Raw genomic sequence first — 18,277 nt, 5'->3', positions numbered from 1 at the left:
GCTTAAGACGGGTGTATGCCTGGAGATGCTAGTTATGCAACTCATTCATGCTTGCACACACACACACACACACACACACACACACACGCTTCACTATATCAATGTTACTCACTGCCATCTGGGTCCACAATTTATACTTATTCGACATTGCCTTCTAGGTTTGGTGGGTGTGACATATATGTGTGTGTTTGTGTGTATTTTTCTCACTCACACACAAAAGCAAGATTAGCCGCACATTTATGTTTTATGAATGAGGCACCTGTGGAGACGCATTATATTCATAGGTTGAGAGGAACACATAGGGGAATATTTTTGATGAATAATCTATTGGTGACATTATAGTAACACTCACTGTGAACTGCCCTTCATTAAAAGCACAAAGAAAGATAAGCGATACAAACAGTTGCAGTCTAGATCTGGCCCACCTGAACACTACACGTCTTAAAGGTTAAAGGGAATGGCTGTTTGGGAATGTTCTGTGCCGCTCTTGTAAAGTAGCTGCCCAGGTGTCATGCACTTGTTGTAAACCAGAGGTAATGCACAGTCTTAACAGCATTATAACAATTGATCTCAAAATGCTCTTGAGACTTGAACATGTGCCAAAGAAGCTGATGTTTGGCAGAACATTAAGTGGGAGGGAAGTCACACATTCTCTTATGAAAAGGCAAACACCTAGTGAGCCCTTCAGAGGACACGCTCTGCTACACATCATCTTTCTGCTGCAGTGAAGACCTGGCTAGAGCTACTCAATGCATCTCTAAAATGGATCTAATTTTCATAACCAATTCCTTAAGTGGGGATGTACAATGCCAATGTTCAACTTCCTTAAAGGCAACCTTGAAAGTGCGTCCTCATTTGGATACAATCTGTTGTTAACTGATTTTCAATCTACATATTCATACTGGTGCTTTTATATGTTGTACAGTAGTCCATCAGTAACATTTTCATACTTCTCAAACTTCAAACCTTTTTCTTGAAACTGTCTTGATATGATAGATAGATGGTCGATGTTGCCCCCCTCCAGCCAGTTATTGCTTTCTTTTCATTTCAGTTTGGCATGGGTGTTGAATTATTCTTTAGGTAGGTGATCCATCATCGTGAAAATAAACTTGTGCTACTCCAGCAATAAGGTACTACAATTGCAGTCATTTTGAAAATGTTCCTTGAGTCAGCTTTTGTAAAAGGCAACTGTTCCAGCTCAAAACTTCATTACATCATAACAATATAACGAAACGATGCCCCATTGTCACCAAAATCAATATTTGTGTGTGTGTGTGTCCCTCTAACTGGATATTGTGTGAATATTTTAAATAGTTTACATCTGTTTTTCATGATTCAGGTCTTCTTTGCAACCTTTGCTTGCCTTTTGCTATGCTTTTCGGAAATGAGCACAACCAAATGTTGATTAAAACAAACGTGAAACTGGTGGCAAGGCTGTAACCCATATTTCAAATGAGTTGTTAGATCCTATAAAGGCTTTAAATAGGTTAACATGTATACATTATACTCCTACCCCAGCGTTTGATATGCAGTGCTTTAATGTGATTACAATACGCAAAATAAAAGGTGTGGCATTGCGCAGTAAGGAAGATTCTACATACAGGTTTTTCCGGCATTTGTCACCATCTTCCTTCCTTTTTAAAAAAATGCTGAGGAGCTGTCCATGGTCCTGATTGCTCCTGAGCAGCTGATGTTGCCGCAGCTATAAGTGGTTGGACAACATTGATGGCTCCATTTGCCCATCGTCTTTCCACAGAAGTGCATACGAATCTCTCACACAGAAACACACACATACTCACAGGTGTTCCTATGCACATAAACATTACCTGTAGTCCTACTAAACCACTCTGCACACATTTTAGTAGTTAGCCGTGAAATATGTTACCTGTTTGATATATCAGAGTATTTCTAATATTCGGATACAGTAGCGCGCAGCCTACTCTGTTCTTAATATAACTTCCAAAGAAAACCGAGAGGAGATTATGCTTATCTGTGGGTTGAGTGAGGGGAGGTCTCTAGAAAGTGAATTTGTCTAATAAGATCTCTTCTCCAAACTTCAAAATGGAAGTGCTGTTAGAAGGAAACACTTTATTATAAAGTATAATCAAATGCAGCAAACCTCAGAATGCAGCATATATATATTTCCATATATTTGACATGAAGGTCATATCTTCACTTGTTACGTTTGATGGACACATGGCACACCTCTGCTTGTCTTTGACTCCACGTGCTCCCACTAAAGACAGCAGATTTCGTTGGTGTCTTTCCACCAACAGTTAAGTGGAACAAAGTGTTTCGCTGTGACATCTGATTAATGACAATCCCGCTGGGAGTTGAGGGAAAGCAGGAGCAATCCTCTACCCACCAAAAGAATCCCATTTAGGATCAGCAGAAGCGAATGTAGAAATCTCCTAATGCAGCAATTATTTCATCCTTTATCTATCCTGCGTTATCACCGCAGACTCTACCGGCTTACTCAATTTCTCTTCTGCAATAAATAACATCACGAGTGTGATCCATATATTTCTAAATTAAGATAATCCAACATCTTGTCCATGTCATTTTCTGTTGGTTTACATAAGGCAAGATTTAAACGTTGCAATTAATTCCCATTTAATGTTCGTTTAATTCTTAAGTGGCACATCTATAATTCCAAATAATGAATACTTCCTTAAATACGCATAAATCCTTCTTCAAGATTTGTTGTCATGATGTAAAGCCTTAAGTGCTTAAACGGCTATGACGACTGAAGTAAATAAAGTCCTTGTAATGAAGAAGGGACTATCTAAAAAGGATTTCATATACAGCCCAATTGTTATCATGAATACTTGTCAGGTGATCAGGTGGGTAAATTATATTCAATCATTTTCAATTACTGTCTGTGCAATTCTTTAATATCAGGTAAAAAGTGAACATTTGATATAAAATGACATCTTTCTGCAAAGATCAAAGTAACTTCCTGTTGGATCGGATCAAACAGTTCATTTTATATAAAACATTACGCTGCAGATTTGTTTTGTTTTTTACAGTGATGCAGTGACGCATGATATTACAATAACCAGAAGCACTGCCTAAATCTAATATGTTGTAATTGTGTTATGTATGATACAGCTCGACCCCTTTTATCTTCAACATGGCCGGGGCAAAACATTGATTGAAGATTATCTGAACTGCAGCGATGCTCCACCCAACATGTATTTCTCTTGTATCAAACACTCGGGTTAGTGTAAAAACGTTAGAGGGTCTATAAAAGCCTTTTTTTCCACAGTTGTGATGGATTCACAGAAACCGTGATAATCTGATGAGCAGGTTCTGGTGTTGCTGCTCTTCTCTTCTACTGGAGAACTGCTCTGCTTTGTCAGCTGATCTGAGCAAATCCTTTGTTTGTTTAGGCATCTCATCGTGTGCCTCGCGTTACTTGCCTAGGTTTGTTCTCTAAGGCAACTAGATCAATGAGCTGATAGATTAAGCCCCCCCTGCATACCTTTTGTTTATCTTGATAATCAAACATACTCTATGTATAAAATAGAAATATATGTTTGAAGCGCCAGCTACAGTACGAGACATAAACGCTAATGTTGCCCATTAGCGTTTTCTTTCTTTTTTTTAACAAATTGTACGGTGTCCTTGGGTGTCATGAAAGGCGCCTAAAAATAAAATGTATTATTATGTAGGAATCGGAGGAAATAAGTTCCCTGTTCAAACACAACAAAATCAGCCTGTCAGCGCCTCAAAAACTCACAATGTATTACACAATCTGAATGATTGATCGTGGGGTACTGCTTACCTGATTTGGATAGTACCCGGGTGTCTCAACATACTAGCTATTTCTGCCTGTTTCCAGTCGTAATGCTAAGCTAAGCTATAACATTTAAAGCTTTTAGTATTCCAAAATAGTATTCAACATTTAAAGCTTTTCAACTCTAGATAGATGACGAAAAGTTACCAATCTTTTTTATACCTTTCTTACCATATTTGAAAAAGCTATTGTTTGAGGGTATTGATCTGATCCCACAGAAAACACAATACACGTTAACTCTGGTGCAGGCTCTGGTTGAGACTGAGGTATGGGATCGGCTTGGTGCACAGTATATTCTGGGACTTTAGAAGTTCAGCGAGAGGCCACAGTGAGCAGAGCAGATTTAGGATCAGCAGCTAAATGAGTGGGTTTGGAGATTGAATGATAAGCATGGGGGTGATGCAAGGGAAAGTGCACGTTTGTGTGTGTGTTTGTGTGTGCAGGGGGGAGACAGAGATAGATGGAGAGAAAAGACAGATGAGGGAGGAAGAAAGAAGTTGTCAATGTATTAGTCATTAGTGGTGTTGAGGTCTCTTCTGCAAGCCTGTCCATTTCTTTTCTGCATGCACATATGAATCTCACACACACACACACACACACACACACACACGCACACGTACACACGCACTCACAGTTTTCCTTAAGAGAGGGTCTCATTATGATGTCCTTTTTTTTATATTCAAACCAGATTCCACTGTTTATCGGTGCATATTGAAGGTTACAATTGGCACAGAAATGAGTGTACATGTCCCCTTTGCAGTATAGCAGTGTGTTTACAAAATGTTACGACGTGTTAGGCAGAGCTGTGAATGTGTGATTCACTGGAAGTGGGAGGAAGTGGAGATGCAGACATCATTCCTGAGGCCCATAAAAAGAAACCTTTAAAAGGTCATTCTTTATTTCTTTTGTTATCATGCAGCCACAACCAAACCCTCTACTCCCTTTTCACTCAACCTTCAAGTTATCTTTACCTTCCTTTTGAACGCAGCTGCACTTCCTTATGGCAAGGCAAGACACGTTTATTTATATAGCACGTTTCACCACAAGGCAATTCAAAGTGCTTTACAAAAAAATGAAAGGCATTAAGAAAATGGCATTACATTAAGGAAATGACGTCTCCTCTGCTCCCTTTACTGGCTACCAGTAGCTGCTCAGATCTGCTTTAGGACACAGGTACTGACCTGACAAGCTGTGATTGCATCCCGTCCTTTCTACTTCCAGTACACGGTCAAACCATACAGTCCAGCATGTGCACTTTGCTCTGCATCTGCAAATCAGACGCTACTCCCTCTCTGCCACTTAGACCCAGGTAACCCTCAACAAAAAAGCGCTTGTCTGATTCCTTGGCTCAAAACTGAGAAATGAGCTACCCATCGTTATCAGGATGGTAGAAAGTCTACAGGTCTTCCACTGAAAACTGTTTCAAATGCACGTATAATCTCACTTCTGTCCGTAGCATTGAAAAGGTTTGGCTTAGTCTCTGCAGTAGCACTAACAATAGTTTGGCTAAAACTAATGCACTTGTAGTATTCTTGCTTTTTTTTCTCTATTGTGTCTTCAGGGTTAAGTTACTTTGGATAGAAACGTCAGCTTAATGACATGGAATGTAATGTCAGCTACAAGGCCATGCCCTGGGGTGTCAGCGCAGAGGACAACTAGAGCTGCCACCTCATGACGTGCCGTGTCCCCGTAATGACCAGCGAAAGGCAGGAGAACAGAATCCTGTGTGGATGCTACTGTAGCTAGGTGTGGTTTAGTGCACTAGCTGCTCTGTGGTCTGCAGTGATGTGATGCGGTGGCAGCGTTACACAATAAGAGCAGCCAGTGAACTCACTCACCAGTCTCTGTGTCTTCCCGTCCTTGTCTGTTCTCTATCTGTGTCTCCGTGTGATTGTGTCTACCTCCGACAGCCCTGCATGCACACAAAGAGATGGATGAACCAGGCTGGCCGCTCACGTTGTCTGTTTCTCTCTCCTCTCGGGTTTATTGAGTCCACTCGATTTGCACTGATACATTTGATCATAAACCTCTGAGCCGCACTTCTCCTGTGCAGACACTGACATACAATGCTTGAACTCCCCTTCTGCTCGAGTATATCATAGTAATCAGGAACATATTGCATGTATGTGTGGTGCATCGCAGTGTTTACATCAAGCGTGTAGAGAAAAAACAACACAGCTGTGCTTTATGGAGCTGGAATGTACGTTAGATTGGGGTTTTCACCAGTTTACGACTCATATGTATAGGGCAATTAGATTAAATCCTTTCAAGGAGACTATCAAGCTAGTTATTTTTATTTAGGGGCAATATTTTCTGATCAATAAGACATGTTGAAACAAACCCTACTTATCCTAAAGCCTTACATTTGATCCTGCTTTTACGTTCTGCAATAATGAAAACTGTGATCATCTCCTGTTGCTTTTTATTTAACTGCTATTATAAATGACTTATAAACATATTATAGTTCTTATTCTGAGGATCACAATCAGCAATTTGAGCTTAGTGCACTAGCATGAAGTGGTATTATGAGCCAGGATATGACCAGTCGCAGTGAAATCACTCTTGAATGCTCGGAGCTGTGATAGGAGGAGAGCGTTGCCCTAGTTTGAGTCTGGCGTAATTATGTAACGCTTGAGTACCTGCAGCACCAGCGGCATGACAACTTCAGAACCTGGATCTGGGCAGTGGCGAGTCACTCAGGAAGTGCACACCTCTTTTAAATTATTTTCACGTGTTATGAAACTTAATCTCATATTGAGATGCAGGAGACAAAGAGCACTTGTTAGATTATTTAGCATTCAACTGACTCTCCCTTATTCCATCTTTCAAATTCCTCGGGTTGTTACTTCTCCCTGAATATTTCTCCCTCAAACCTTTTCCCAATTGCTCTTCCACACCATCCCTCCATCCATCTCTCTCTTGTCTCTCTCTTCCTGTGTGCCCCTCTTCTTTCAGCTCTTCCCCCTCCACTCCTAATGCCACATACCAAATGGAGGGTGACAGTATGCAGCTGTGGGTTTTGTCCTCCAGACAGTGTCTTGGAGAAAAGCTTAGACACACACATACACACACACACACACACACACACACACACACACACACACACACACACACACACACACACACACACACACACACACACACACACTCTCACACCACTCTCACACACACACACACACACACACACACACACTCTCTCTCTCTCACACACACACACACACACACTCTCTCTCTCTCTCTCTCTCTCCTCTCTCTCTCTCTCACTCTCTCTCTCACACACAACACACACTCTCTCTCACACACACACACACACACACACACACACACACACACACACACACACACACACACACACACACACTCACTCACACACACACTCACTCACTCACTCACTCACTCACTCACTCACTCACTCACTCTCACACACACACACACACACACACACACACACACACACACACACACACACAGGGAGGGAGGGATCGCCACTAACCTGGCCCTTTCATCTGTCACTTATATAATAGTTTTAAGATGGAGTTGCAGTGTGTGGCTTGCATACATGATGCAGTCAGACAGGAACGTCTTTGCAATGAGGAAGATAATGTATCATAATGTAACAACACACTTAACTCTCTTCTGTTTCTCTTGTTCCTTCTTCAGAGAGCAAAGCTCCATGCTGCCTTGCAGGAGAAAAATCGTCTGAACCTTGAGCTGATCACACACCACCTGAAGACGTCCAAGTATGACCAGGTATGGCTCTGACACATGTGAAAGCAAGGAAACACACACTGATGATCAATGGCCATGCTATGATCAATGGTAAAAGATATTCTATAAGGCACTACTAATCATAGGGGCTACATACCACATGCACACGTCTTATAAATATCTGTAACATCAGTCATACGTTGCCGGCTGTGATTCATCTCTGTAGATCAATACACCTGCAGCCTGGTTACCATCATTATATGTGTTATCATGTGTTGCCTCTTCACGCCAACGATGTATAAATGTGCTATTAACGTCATGTTTTCCGTCTTATACACACACATCATTGCTGCTTTTCTTTTCCCGTAATCGGCCTTCATCCCCACTTCACACATGCATACATAAACACACAGACCCAGACGGTAGGCGATTAGCTTCTTTGCTGCTAATGGTGACTTTCACAATGGGGGCACATATGACACGTGTCCAGGGACTCAGCTCGGAGATTTTGCTCCACCATGCCACACAAGAAGATGCCATCTGTGCACCGCCAAGGTGGGCACAGAGATGAAAAGCGTGTCGAGTCTCATATGAATGAGAGTGACGGGCTGCAAATAGTGGAAGATGCATAGAGAGAAAATTAAGGAATGGAAAAGGAAGAGAAATAGGAAGGTGGTGATGGTGGCATGTAACATAGTTATCACAGAAACTAATAATACATCTTCCGGAGACAGTTTAGAGTTAAAAGAGAATACAAAAAGTTTGACTCAAAATCATAGTATTTATTGTTAGTCTTATATTGGACTCCATAAAGTGATTCAAGGATTTAAAATGGCTAGAGAAGTATTTGAATTTCAGTACCAGCAGCCCTTTACTGAATAATACAGAATATGTATCTAACATATATTGGATTTTATTATATATAGAAGGTATAGGCTAAAATGCTAACTATTGGCTTAATTCCCAGATCACAGTTTTTAAGGTTATATTTCATGTCTGTTCTTAGATTATAGATTGGTTTTTGAGGTTCTTTTTGCTCATAAATTAAGTGTATTATAAATGATTATGTTTGGGTATGTAAATGAATGTGTAACAATGATAATTTAGCTGCTTGTCCAACGGGACATAGCTTAGATGCTACTTGAGCACTTGTCCTACATTTCCCGATATGAATAAACTCATTGCCTTTGCAACAGTCAGAGAGTAAGCACTTTGAGTGAGCTTATCTTTTTGTCTGCTCATCTCTTTTGCCCGTTAATGAGACGATTGGTGTATGGCTGATGGATGGCTCTGCTTGATCCTGAGAGGCCACCTTTAGAGGAACCAGCTTAGCTCAAGGCCTCTGACTGATGAAGGAACGAGACGCAGAACGCTCAAGTCAGCAGCTCTTTCTCATCAAGCCTAAATTGAAATGTGCTGATTAATTTCTCCTCCGACTATGAACTCCAATCAACCCTCCAGCTAAAAAAGAAAAGAAATGCCTCTATTCATGAATATAAAAAGTAGGTCTACTGCAAGGACAAACCTTGTAGAAGTTACCTAACTTCTTTTCCCCTTAAACTATGTAAGGGTAAGCATTTCCTCTCACGTTGTAATGATTTTCCTGGTGCCTGTGTACCTTTTTATATTGTCCTCTTAACCTCCTTGCTCTTTTTATCTTGTTCTTCTCCCTCCCTCCCTCCCTCCCTTAAAACGGGACTTGTTTCTTGTTCACTTAGGTGCGATCAGACTGTGACCAGCTGAGACAGACCTTAGCTGTCGTGAGCCAGGAGAGAGACGTGGCCCAGCAGCAGAAGAGCCACCTCCAAGGCAGAGTGGAGAACCTGGAGCAGGTGCTGAAGGTGAGATGTTGCTTATGTTGCTATATCCCATCATCTCATTCACGTGATCCCATAAACACTCTCGTGTACATCGCTTAACTCTGCTTCCTCCACCAGTATGCTTCTGTGCATTCATCATTTAATCCATGCATTATATCTTTTTTATAGAAACAATGTGATACGTTTTTGTTTGATTTCCAATCATAGCATCCTTCGCATTAGCACCCTTTTACCTATTACTTAAAGGGCACAGAGTTTACTAATTTTACATACTTTAAAATAAAAATACATTATTTTATTACTCTATTTTATACTGTCTGTCCGAATGTACATGTATTTACCCTCTGATGTAAAAGCCTAATTGTTGAGCCTGTCAGGTCCCTGACCAAAATCAAAGAGACCTAGAGACTTGCAAGAAAAATAACTTTTGCAAAGCCGTAAAAAACTCTGATGAGCCTGAATGGGACGTAGGAAGTGGAGCCAAATCTCAATGGCTTGTGGGATACAATGTTTTATGACTTTTTTTGTCTTATTTCCCAGTCTGTCTGTAGGCCGGCACTCTAGACACCCAAATACGCGGACAAGCAATGATAACGTTTTTTCATATCCCCTTAAACCTTTAACATTTTGGCAAATCATGTACTTGATTTCTAACTATGACAACTTTGAGTTCTGAGTCGTCTCTACTACTTTGTGGTATTAGTTTAAAAAAGTCCATGTGATCCACGCCAGATAAATACACCAAGTATTTTGAGTATTGTTGTAAAGCAGAGTTTTTTTCCGAAAAAGATTACTATTATTATTATTCCTCAAAGGATTCCAATATGCCATTTTTCATATAGTCCTTTCTTTGCTCACATTTAATGATCTGCAGTTATGGATTAGATTATGTAAATCAATCTAACTTTAGTTCAGGCTTCAATACGATGAATGTGAAATTGTTTCTTCTTCATCTCTCCCATTATTTGTTGTAGAAATCCACCGAGCTATACGTCTCAGAGACCCTACACGTATCTTTCTGCTGAGTAGGCAAAGCAAAAGAATCTAAACCCTTTATCACCACTGATTCTATCTCTCCGCTCTTTCTCGGACATACTGTATATCTCACTACATTCCTCCAGCTTTCCAATCTGCACTCATTCATCCCTCGCTCACTAAGGTGGTTCTGTTCTCCTCGCACAATTCATCAGATCTGGAGGTTTTTCAGACCCCGATTTTTCGCTGTTTCTTTTGGGGAAAATCTCCATCTCCCAGGTGTTGGTTTTCTGCAAAAACTTTAGAAGAAGGGTATGGCGACTCATGAGGTGAAGTGTCATTGCATTCATGGAGAGGCTCTTTTTTTCCACCCTGTTATGGTCTGCCAATAGTAATCAGACACAGTCTCAGTGTGCCATGAGAGGCACTTTCATTAAAAATCCTCACGCCCTGCATCTCCTATTGATTGCCTGTATGTCAGGATATTTGAGAGAAAAATGTACCCATCTGAGAAAAACTGACCCGCACCCTAATACAGCAAAGAAAGGTTTGTCACTTTCTTATTGTGTATTGATTATGAAGACAAAGAGACTATTTAGAGAACATTACACAGGGCGAAGTGGGAGGAGAGAGCAAGATGGAGGAGATGCAACATGAAGAAAAAAAGACAGACTTTTTCTTGAGTCAAAGCTAATGAGATCCAGAACTGTCAATCTTGACTTTAAAGTTATATAATCTGGTAACAAAGAGAGTTATTGTCAGATGTACAGGAGGGGAGTGAATACTGCGTGGCAGGCTTATACCTACAGTCTTCCTCCCGTGAGTCACACTACATATACAGTAGTACCCAGGATCTGTAAATAGTCGAGTCCAAATCTCAGGTGTCAGGTTTACAGCTCATCCAGGCAGTACATATGCCCCTTCTCAAGATCTTTGTCTTTACAGTATTGTGTACACACAAATTCCCTCCTCTCTGTAGCTGCAGGCTTTTCAGGAAGCAGCAGGGTCTCGGTGTCTCTTGTTTGTTGTGATTCTCCTTTTGCATTTACTCTGTCATTTAACTATGGCGTTATTCTCCTTAATTCCAGTGGCAATCCTTCCATTTCTACTTGTAATGCTGTTTATGTAGGAGTGGTTCTAATAGCAATTGAACAATGTCTAAACCCTGATATTAAACATTTTTCAACATTTTTAAAGAGATAAAGTTAACCTCATATTGTTATTTTGATCTTATACTCAATGTCTGCAACAGTTTTTCACTTCCTACCAGACATTACATTACACTTAAAGGTGGGGTAGGTAAGTTTGAGAAACCGGCTCGAGATACACTTTTTGTTATATTCCATGGAATACTCTTAACATCCTGATAGCAATGAATATCTTAATTGCCTTGACAAAAAATCCATACAAAAATGTCATCTGTGGAAGCCGTAGTACTGTAAAAAGCACGAACAATCATTTTAGCCGGCCCGGCTAAAATAACTGGATGGCCTACCTGCCTGTCAGCCTTCCATCTGTGCACAAACTTATCTCGTGCCCTCATTGGTCATGTGCGCGTTCGTGTGTGTTGGAGGAGGGGCTCTGTAAGGAAGTGGCAGATTTCTTCCGGCTGTGTATTTTCAAATTCTAGCGCACTCGAGCTGGTTTCTCCAAAATTACTATACTCCACCTTTAATACTTTCTGAGTATGCACAGCCCGTGTGTTGGAGCCAATTTGAATGAGTATATCTAAAAGATATCTTTTGAGTTATGGCCTAAAGTATGATTAGGAAGTCTGTTTTAACATGACATCACAGGCTGTTTGCTGAAAATGTAGGTTAGTTCATCAAGCCTTCCCTAAATATCCATGACTTTAAAAAAAAAAGAGAAAGTGTTCACTAAGGCTGCAGTGACAGCTTCTCAGCCAGCCCAGTGCTCTGCAGCTTAAAACTTCTTCCTGATTATGCAAAGCAGCGGCTGCCTGCTCAGGACACCTCGAAGCCACTCCGGGAGGTAAAGAGGCTTTTCTTTCCTTTTTTCAAGGCAGAGAGAACACAGAGAGAAAATGATGAATGTCAGAGCCTTTTAAGCTGTCTTTTCTTCCTAAGCTCTCTGAAACATCTTATGGCCTTAACTCTGTTCCTGCTAGATCCGACAGCTGGTCGTGACTCCGGAAAGATAGTGTATAGTCATGACTCGGCTAATTTGGGAAAGGGTAGATTGAGGAGCAGCGTGGGTGACCAGGCGTTACAGCTTCGTCTGAGTCACTTCGGAGTAGGCTGCATCTGATAGATATACATTACAAATGAGATAAACATCCCATACTGTATCATTCTTTCACAGTGAAATCAATTTAGATTTAAAGGAAGAAAAATGTTTTGGTTTCTCTTTCCCTGAAGTGGGATACTGTCAAATATACTGTGTAAATAACATCCTTCAACAAAGCCACATCCTCTCTGTTTCTCCTGCAGCATATGCAAGAGGCTGTGGAGCTGAAGCAGCAGCTGCAGACGGAGCATGAGCAAGCCTTGGTGGCCCTTCACACCAAGCAGAAGGAGATCAATCAACTGCAAAAGGTACGGCCATACGGATACAGGCAAACATTTGAAACTGGTTGTTGAAATCTTATTTGTTATCATTATGACATTCTGAATTTTTTTTTACAAGTCTTTTTATTTCATTATAGTGTACAGTAATCGATGACATTTCATTTATATTGTAATATCACAGTACCACAGTACACTCACTACACTCCCCCCTCCCTCCCTCCACCCGCAAATGCCCACACTGACGAAACCAAAAAATAAAAAAGAAGAATATTTGAGAGAGAGGACTTTGATTAAGATAAAAATGCTTATCAATATAATTTAAACAACAGAGCCATGAAAATAAACATAAAACGGAGAAAAATAAATAAATAAATAAATAAACCCACATCAAAGTAAAACAAACAAATAATTATACAATTAATTATACAATACAGCGACAATATAGACAATGACAACACAACTAGTATTTCCGGCCGTCAGGAAAAATAGCCACAGAATGCACCATTCCATCACTGGTCATATCTCAGATATATTTTCCAAATAAGAAAAAAATGGCAACCACAGGGCTTGAAAGATATTTCCACGATTATATTTTTCCAATGTCATTTTCTCCAGAGGTAAAAAATGTGTTATCTGATCAATGAAAAGTTTAAATGTTGGAGGACGTTCATTCTTCCAGAGTAAAAGTCAATACAAAAAATCAAGAAAAAAAAATCAAGAGTTTTGACCGAGAAATGGAAACTGGAGTTACTTTATTCTCACAAATTCATTGGATCAATTAATTGCCCCTTTCACATGTCTGTTTCTTTACATTCATGGGGAAACACACTTTTCAACAGGTATACAAAACTGCTGTGCAGGTTCAAACAAACCAACCTCTTTTCTGCCTTTCAGTCTGAAAAACGAACATATTTGTGTTTCTGTTCAGTTCCTTCTTCTTTAATGTTATATTGCTTTTTTATATTTATCTGTATTGATAAATATATTATTGTTTTGGATTTGTATCTTTTCCTCCTTTGCAACGTTTTCATTTCTGTGTTGTTTCTTCAGTATGTTTTTTCCCCGTAATTTATCTTCTTTCTTTACTTTTTTTCTGTCTCCCTCCTTGTTGTCAGTATTTGATGTGTCAGTGACCAGTTTCTGCTGACTCACTGTCATTGAATATCTGATACTGTATCAGAAAGATGAAAAGACCTCAGAAAGCTTTCAAAAAATCAGCAGATTTCTTGAGAAAATGCAGCAACACCTTTTCATATTGTTAGATAGTGTGACGAAGATCTGCCTAAAGTGTTGCCTTTCTTGCTGTTGATACATTTACACTCTTTGTGAACTTCTAAGGCTTTTCAAATATCTAAAATGCTAATTATATGCCTTTCTGTTTACCAAGACTGGCCCAAATGCGTGGCACTAATTTATGCAAGAATATTATAATTAAGGAGTTTGGGGATGTTTTCCTCTTCATGTCTGTCATTCATAATTCACCCTGATTTACTTTTTCAATCCTACATTTTTAATTGTTAAATGAACAAATATTTACTTTAAAACATTGTATTTCTCGTCCTTTTGCAGTGTCATTTCCTGTTCATTATTTACACACCATAAATAGATCAGACAAAAAGCTAAAAAAAAAGCTTATTCAAATGACTGATATGTTAATATTCACATACCCACTGGACTAGACCACACAGGCTTTGATAAAGAGCTGAACAGTGACTGAAGCTTTAGTAATCTGGGAGGTCTTCGTGCTGGTTGTCTCCATGTACCTGTTTAATGTCCTGTATGTGCATTGGTGTCTGTTCAAAGACCAAACAAACACAAAGAACAATATCTAGGCCAAGGCCCAGTAATGTACGACTAAACAAAAAGATGTTTCATGATGCCAGGAGCCACTTCAGACCCCAAAATAAATCCTACTGCTCACCAGAACCGTGCCATCAGGAGTAGCATCTAGAATCTATTCATGTACCAGTGCTGTGATCAACCACTGAGTCTCTGCCAGGATATTGTGTTGACAGTATGTCGGCGGTGTGCTGTCATCTTCACCTCATGCACTGTGATCACAGTGTCAGGTGCCACTGTGTGTTTCTGTTTGCTCTCTGCAAGCTCAGGTCCAAGCTGACCAAGAGCATGACGAAGCACTACACCTGTGAGAGGTTAGGTAACATGAACACACAAAGACCTTTTACTCAGTGTCACCTTTTTCTTCAAACTACACAGTGGTTGATCTTGTTGTGAAGAAGGTTTTTTTAGTTCAATTGGTCAGTTGTCCCACGGCAGCAGGTACAAGAACACTAACAGGAGATAGAGGGTGACACACACTACATCCCAAATCTGGTTACTTTATTTACTTTCTGCCATTATAGTTTTAGATTTCTGAAGTATACTGTGTGCTCTATAAAGTGCCTTCAAAATCCACACAATAGAATGAAAGAAAGTACTGCCCATGACTGTTTCTCCGCAAACCCCCCCCCCTAAATTAAAACACAATTTATTTTCTCCGGCAAGGCAAGTTATATAGCACTTTTCTGTACGTGACAATTCAAAGTCCTTTACAAAACAAATTAAAAGACTTTTAGGAATAATAAAAAAAAAAAAATTATTTAATACTTTTTACACTTGCTTCTAAACATTATTGTCTGCCTCTTACACTATCTCTGTTGTCCCCATGTCTTCTTGTAAAGCAATTTGTAGAACAATCTGTAAATGAAAGGAGATTGTCATATGTTCCTCTTTTACTAATCTCCAGGGTATGAACAGGTGGTTACATTTAATTCAAAAGTCAGTACACGGTATTATTTGTGGACAAACACTGTAATACTGTCGGTTATCCAATACCGCACCTGTTTGTGAGCGATACATTTGAGATTTGAAAACAAACAGTGGCTCAGCTTCTGTGTTTCCTGTCTTATTCCTGCCTGTTCCTTCTTTACTGTTTTGTAACATATTCTTTCAAACTTAACAACATTTCCCTCTAATCTTGCAGTCAGGCTGACCTTGCATACCAGATTCCCCTCTGATCAAATCTCCGACCTGCTGTTTTCATCACAGATGCTTGTCCCTGGATCATCTACTTAAATTATTTTCTCATTCCACTCTTAATCCTTTTTGTCAAGACAATAGGTTTCCGACTCCTCTGAATGTAGTTCGAGTGAGGTCAGGTTATTATCCATCTGAAGCACTTTAATACGGTTTTGCTGAACAAGCAGCCTTAGTTTGGCTCCGACAAACATCAAGAGTTTGGACAGAGAAATGGAAACTCCACGAGAGTTGCTTTCTCACAAATTCATCAAATCAATGAATTGGCCCTTTCACAGGCCTGTTACTTTACATTCATGTGAAAACACTCTTTTCAACAGGTATACAAAACAAGCCAACCTCTTGACTCTGCTTTCTGTGTACATTCCTTATTTTGTGCTTGGAAGGCTTCTTTCTGTATGACAAACACACATATTTGTGTTTCTGTTCAGTTGCTTCTTCTTTAATTTAGCTTTTGTTTTGCATTTTATCTTTTCCTTCTTTGCAACGTTTTCATTTCTGTGTTGTGTGTTTTTTTCTTTTAATTTTTCTTCTTTCTTTACTTGTTTCTGTCTCCCTCCATTTTGTCTGAGCAGAACAAAAAGGACAGAATGTTTCAGGTATTTATTTTCCCCCCTGAATAGTTTCATATGTGAATTTTCCGCAAATCACTAAAGCTTTTTCCTGGGTATTTTGTGCAAATCGAGAATCCATATGTGCCTAGATTGAGTACTATTATTTTCACCATACATCCCATCCATCTTCCTTGACTTCCTGTGATATGATATCTATGATATGGCGTCTTTAATTCCTATACTGTGAGTCTAATAATCCTCTTAAATCTTTCCAGTACTCAGGCTTTGTTATCAGAGTTATACCGGGTTGTATATGAGCAGCTGCAGCAGTGCAGATGACTCCACACATCCTTTGGTTAGACTGCAGTGGTTTCAAAATAACATGCTACTATATAATGAAACAGCCTCTGTAGGGATCCTCTTCTAATTGGTTCTGTGTTTGATCAGCATTAATACTGTAGATGAATCATTGGCTGTTCTTCAGAGAATTAACATCTGAACATTACATGTGATGAAGTGCCCTACATGCTTTGTGTGTTAAGTTCCCCTCATGATCCATTCTTTACCTTCCCCTCTCCCCCCCCTCTTCTCTATCAAAGGTCAAGGTTTGTGACCTGGAGCAGAGATGCAGGTCACAGAGTGATCACTTCCATCAGCTGTCCAACGAGCTGCTGAATTTCCGTTTGCAATCAGATACTGCGTACATCCCTAAAAGAAATCCCGACTCCAGATCCCAGTTCCCTCTGTCATCAGAGCAAAGACGTTCACAAGTCAGCCTTGGATTTGAAGCCCACACAAAGATAGGTGGGTCTCAGCTCTGGACAAACTTCATATATATATCAATTTTTTTGGTACTTTGTCTGCCTTTCAGATTGTATATGTTTACTTACAATGATAATGTGGCAACTTGTGCTTGAAAGAACTGCACCAATCTCACAGATTTCTTTGTGAAATGACCCTGATTGGACTACTACAGTGTTTAGTGGGCTTTACAATCGGCCCGACACCTCCAAATGATGAACATGACTCATCATTTTGCATAAGATTAGGATGGTTGAGAACGTTTGGCGCATCTGAAGTTGACTTGTCTTATTGTTTGTCACAGAAACCAATAAGAAAAAAAACAACGTATAAAAACGTGACTGACAAAGCTATTAAAATGCAATGCTAAATCTCAATCGAGTACTTTTCATAGGAATACGTCACATTCACTATCAGGGTAAAGGGTTTCCGTAGTGTTGTCAACACGTTATTCAAAATAATGAATACACTTTAAACAATAGATAAAAGCATCAACCAAATCACATGTGATCAAAGGGCCTGTGATCAGAATGAAATGAGTGATCTGATCCGCAGACAGCTCACATCACAGCTGCATCAGCTCGCTCCTGACCAGAGGTGGACACCATTAATGGCGATACTGCTTATTCATGATCAATATCTATCCTAATTGATCACAGGCCTGACTGATGTATGACATGAATGTGGTTTACCACATTAGCATTCAAACACACATTGTGCAACCTGCAGCGGCAGCAGATAGAGCCGTATCAACGATGTAGATTTATACAGTCTGGCAGAGACCAGGGCCTTTGAAGTGCTGGAAATCCTGTTTTATCTTTTCCTTCACTTGAAACAGGGGCGGGGGGGGATGCTTTTGTGCTAATGCATAATATTACTCATTCACAAACCAGAAAAACCACTGATACAGAGGAGCCATGTTGTTGACTTGCTTTAATATCCTCAAGGAATTTAGCTGTTCACACCCTTAGACCTCAGTTTTCTATTTCCTGCGTTGTGTGTGTGTGTGTGTGTGTGTGTGTGTGTGTGTGTGTGTGTGTGTGTGTGTGTGTTTTC

At 39.9% G+C, this 18,277-nt stretch overlaps 1 protein-coding gene across 1 annotated transcript in view; it reads left to right on the top strand.

Moving 5' to 3' along the window:
- Positions 1 to 18,277, top strand: part of LOC104945415 (peripheral-type benzodiazepine receptor-associated protein 1-like) — a 41,553-nt gene that overhangs the window by 22,777 nt on the left and 499 nt on the right. The window contains exons 4-7 of the mRNA XM_010771077.1: positions 7,460 to 7,549; positions 9,226 to 9,348; positions 12,753 to 12,857; positions 17,020 to 17,224. Of these exons, the coding sequence (XP_010769379.1) occupies positions 7,460 to 7,549; positions 9,226 to 9,348; positions 12,753 to 12,857; positions 17,020 to 17,224 (523 nt within the window). The remainder of the gene's footprint in view (positions 1 to 7,459; positions 7,550 to 9,225; positions 9,349 to 12,752; positions 12,858 to 17,019; positions 17,225 to 18,277) is intronic.

Source organism: Notothenia coriiceps, unplaced genomic scaffold, assembly GCF_000735185.1.
Source record: "Notothenia coriiceps isolate Sejong01 unplaced genomic scaffold, NC01 NC01_scaffold00009648, whole genome shotgun sequence".
Lineage (NCBI taxonomy): Eukaryota > Metazoa > Chordata > Actinopteri > Perciformes > Nototheniidae > Notothenia > Notothenia coriiceps.
Note: the sequence above shows the minus strand (reverse complement) of the source record. Positions and strands in the feature narration are given on the sequence as shown.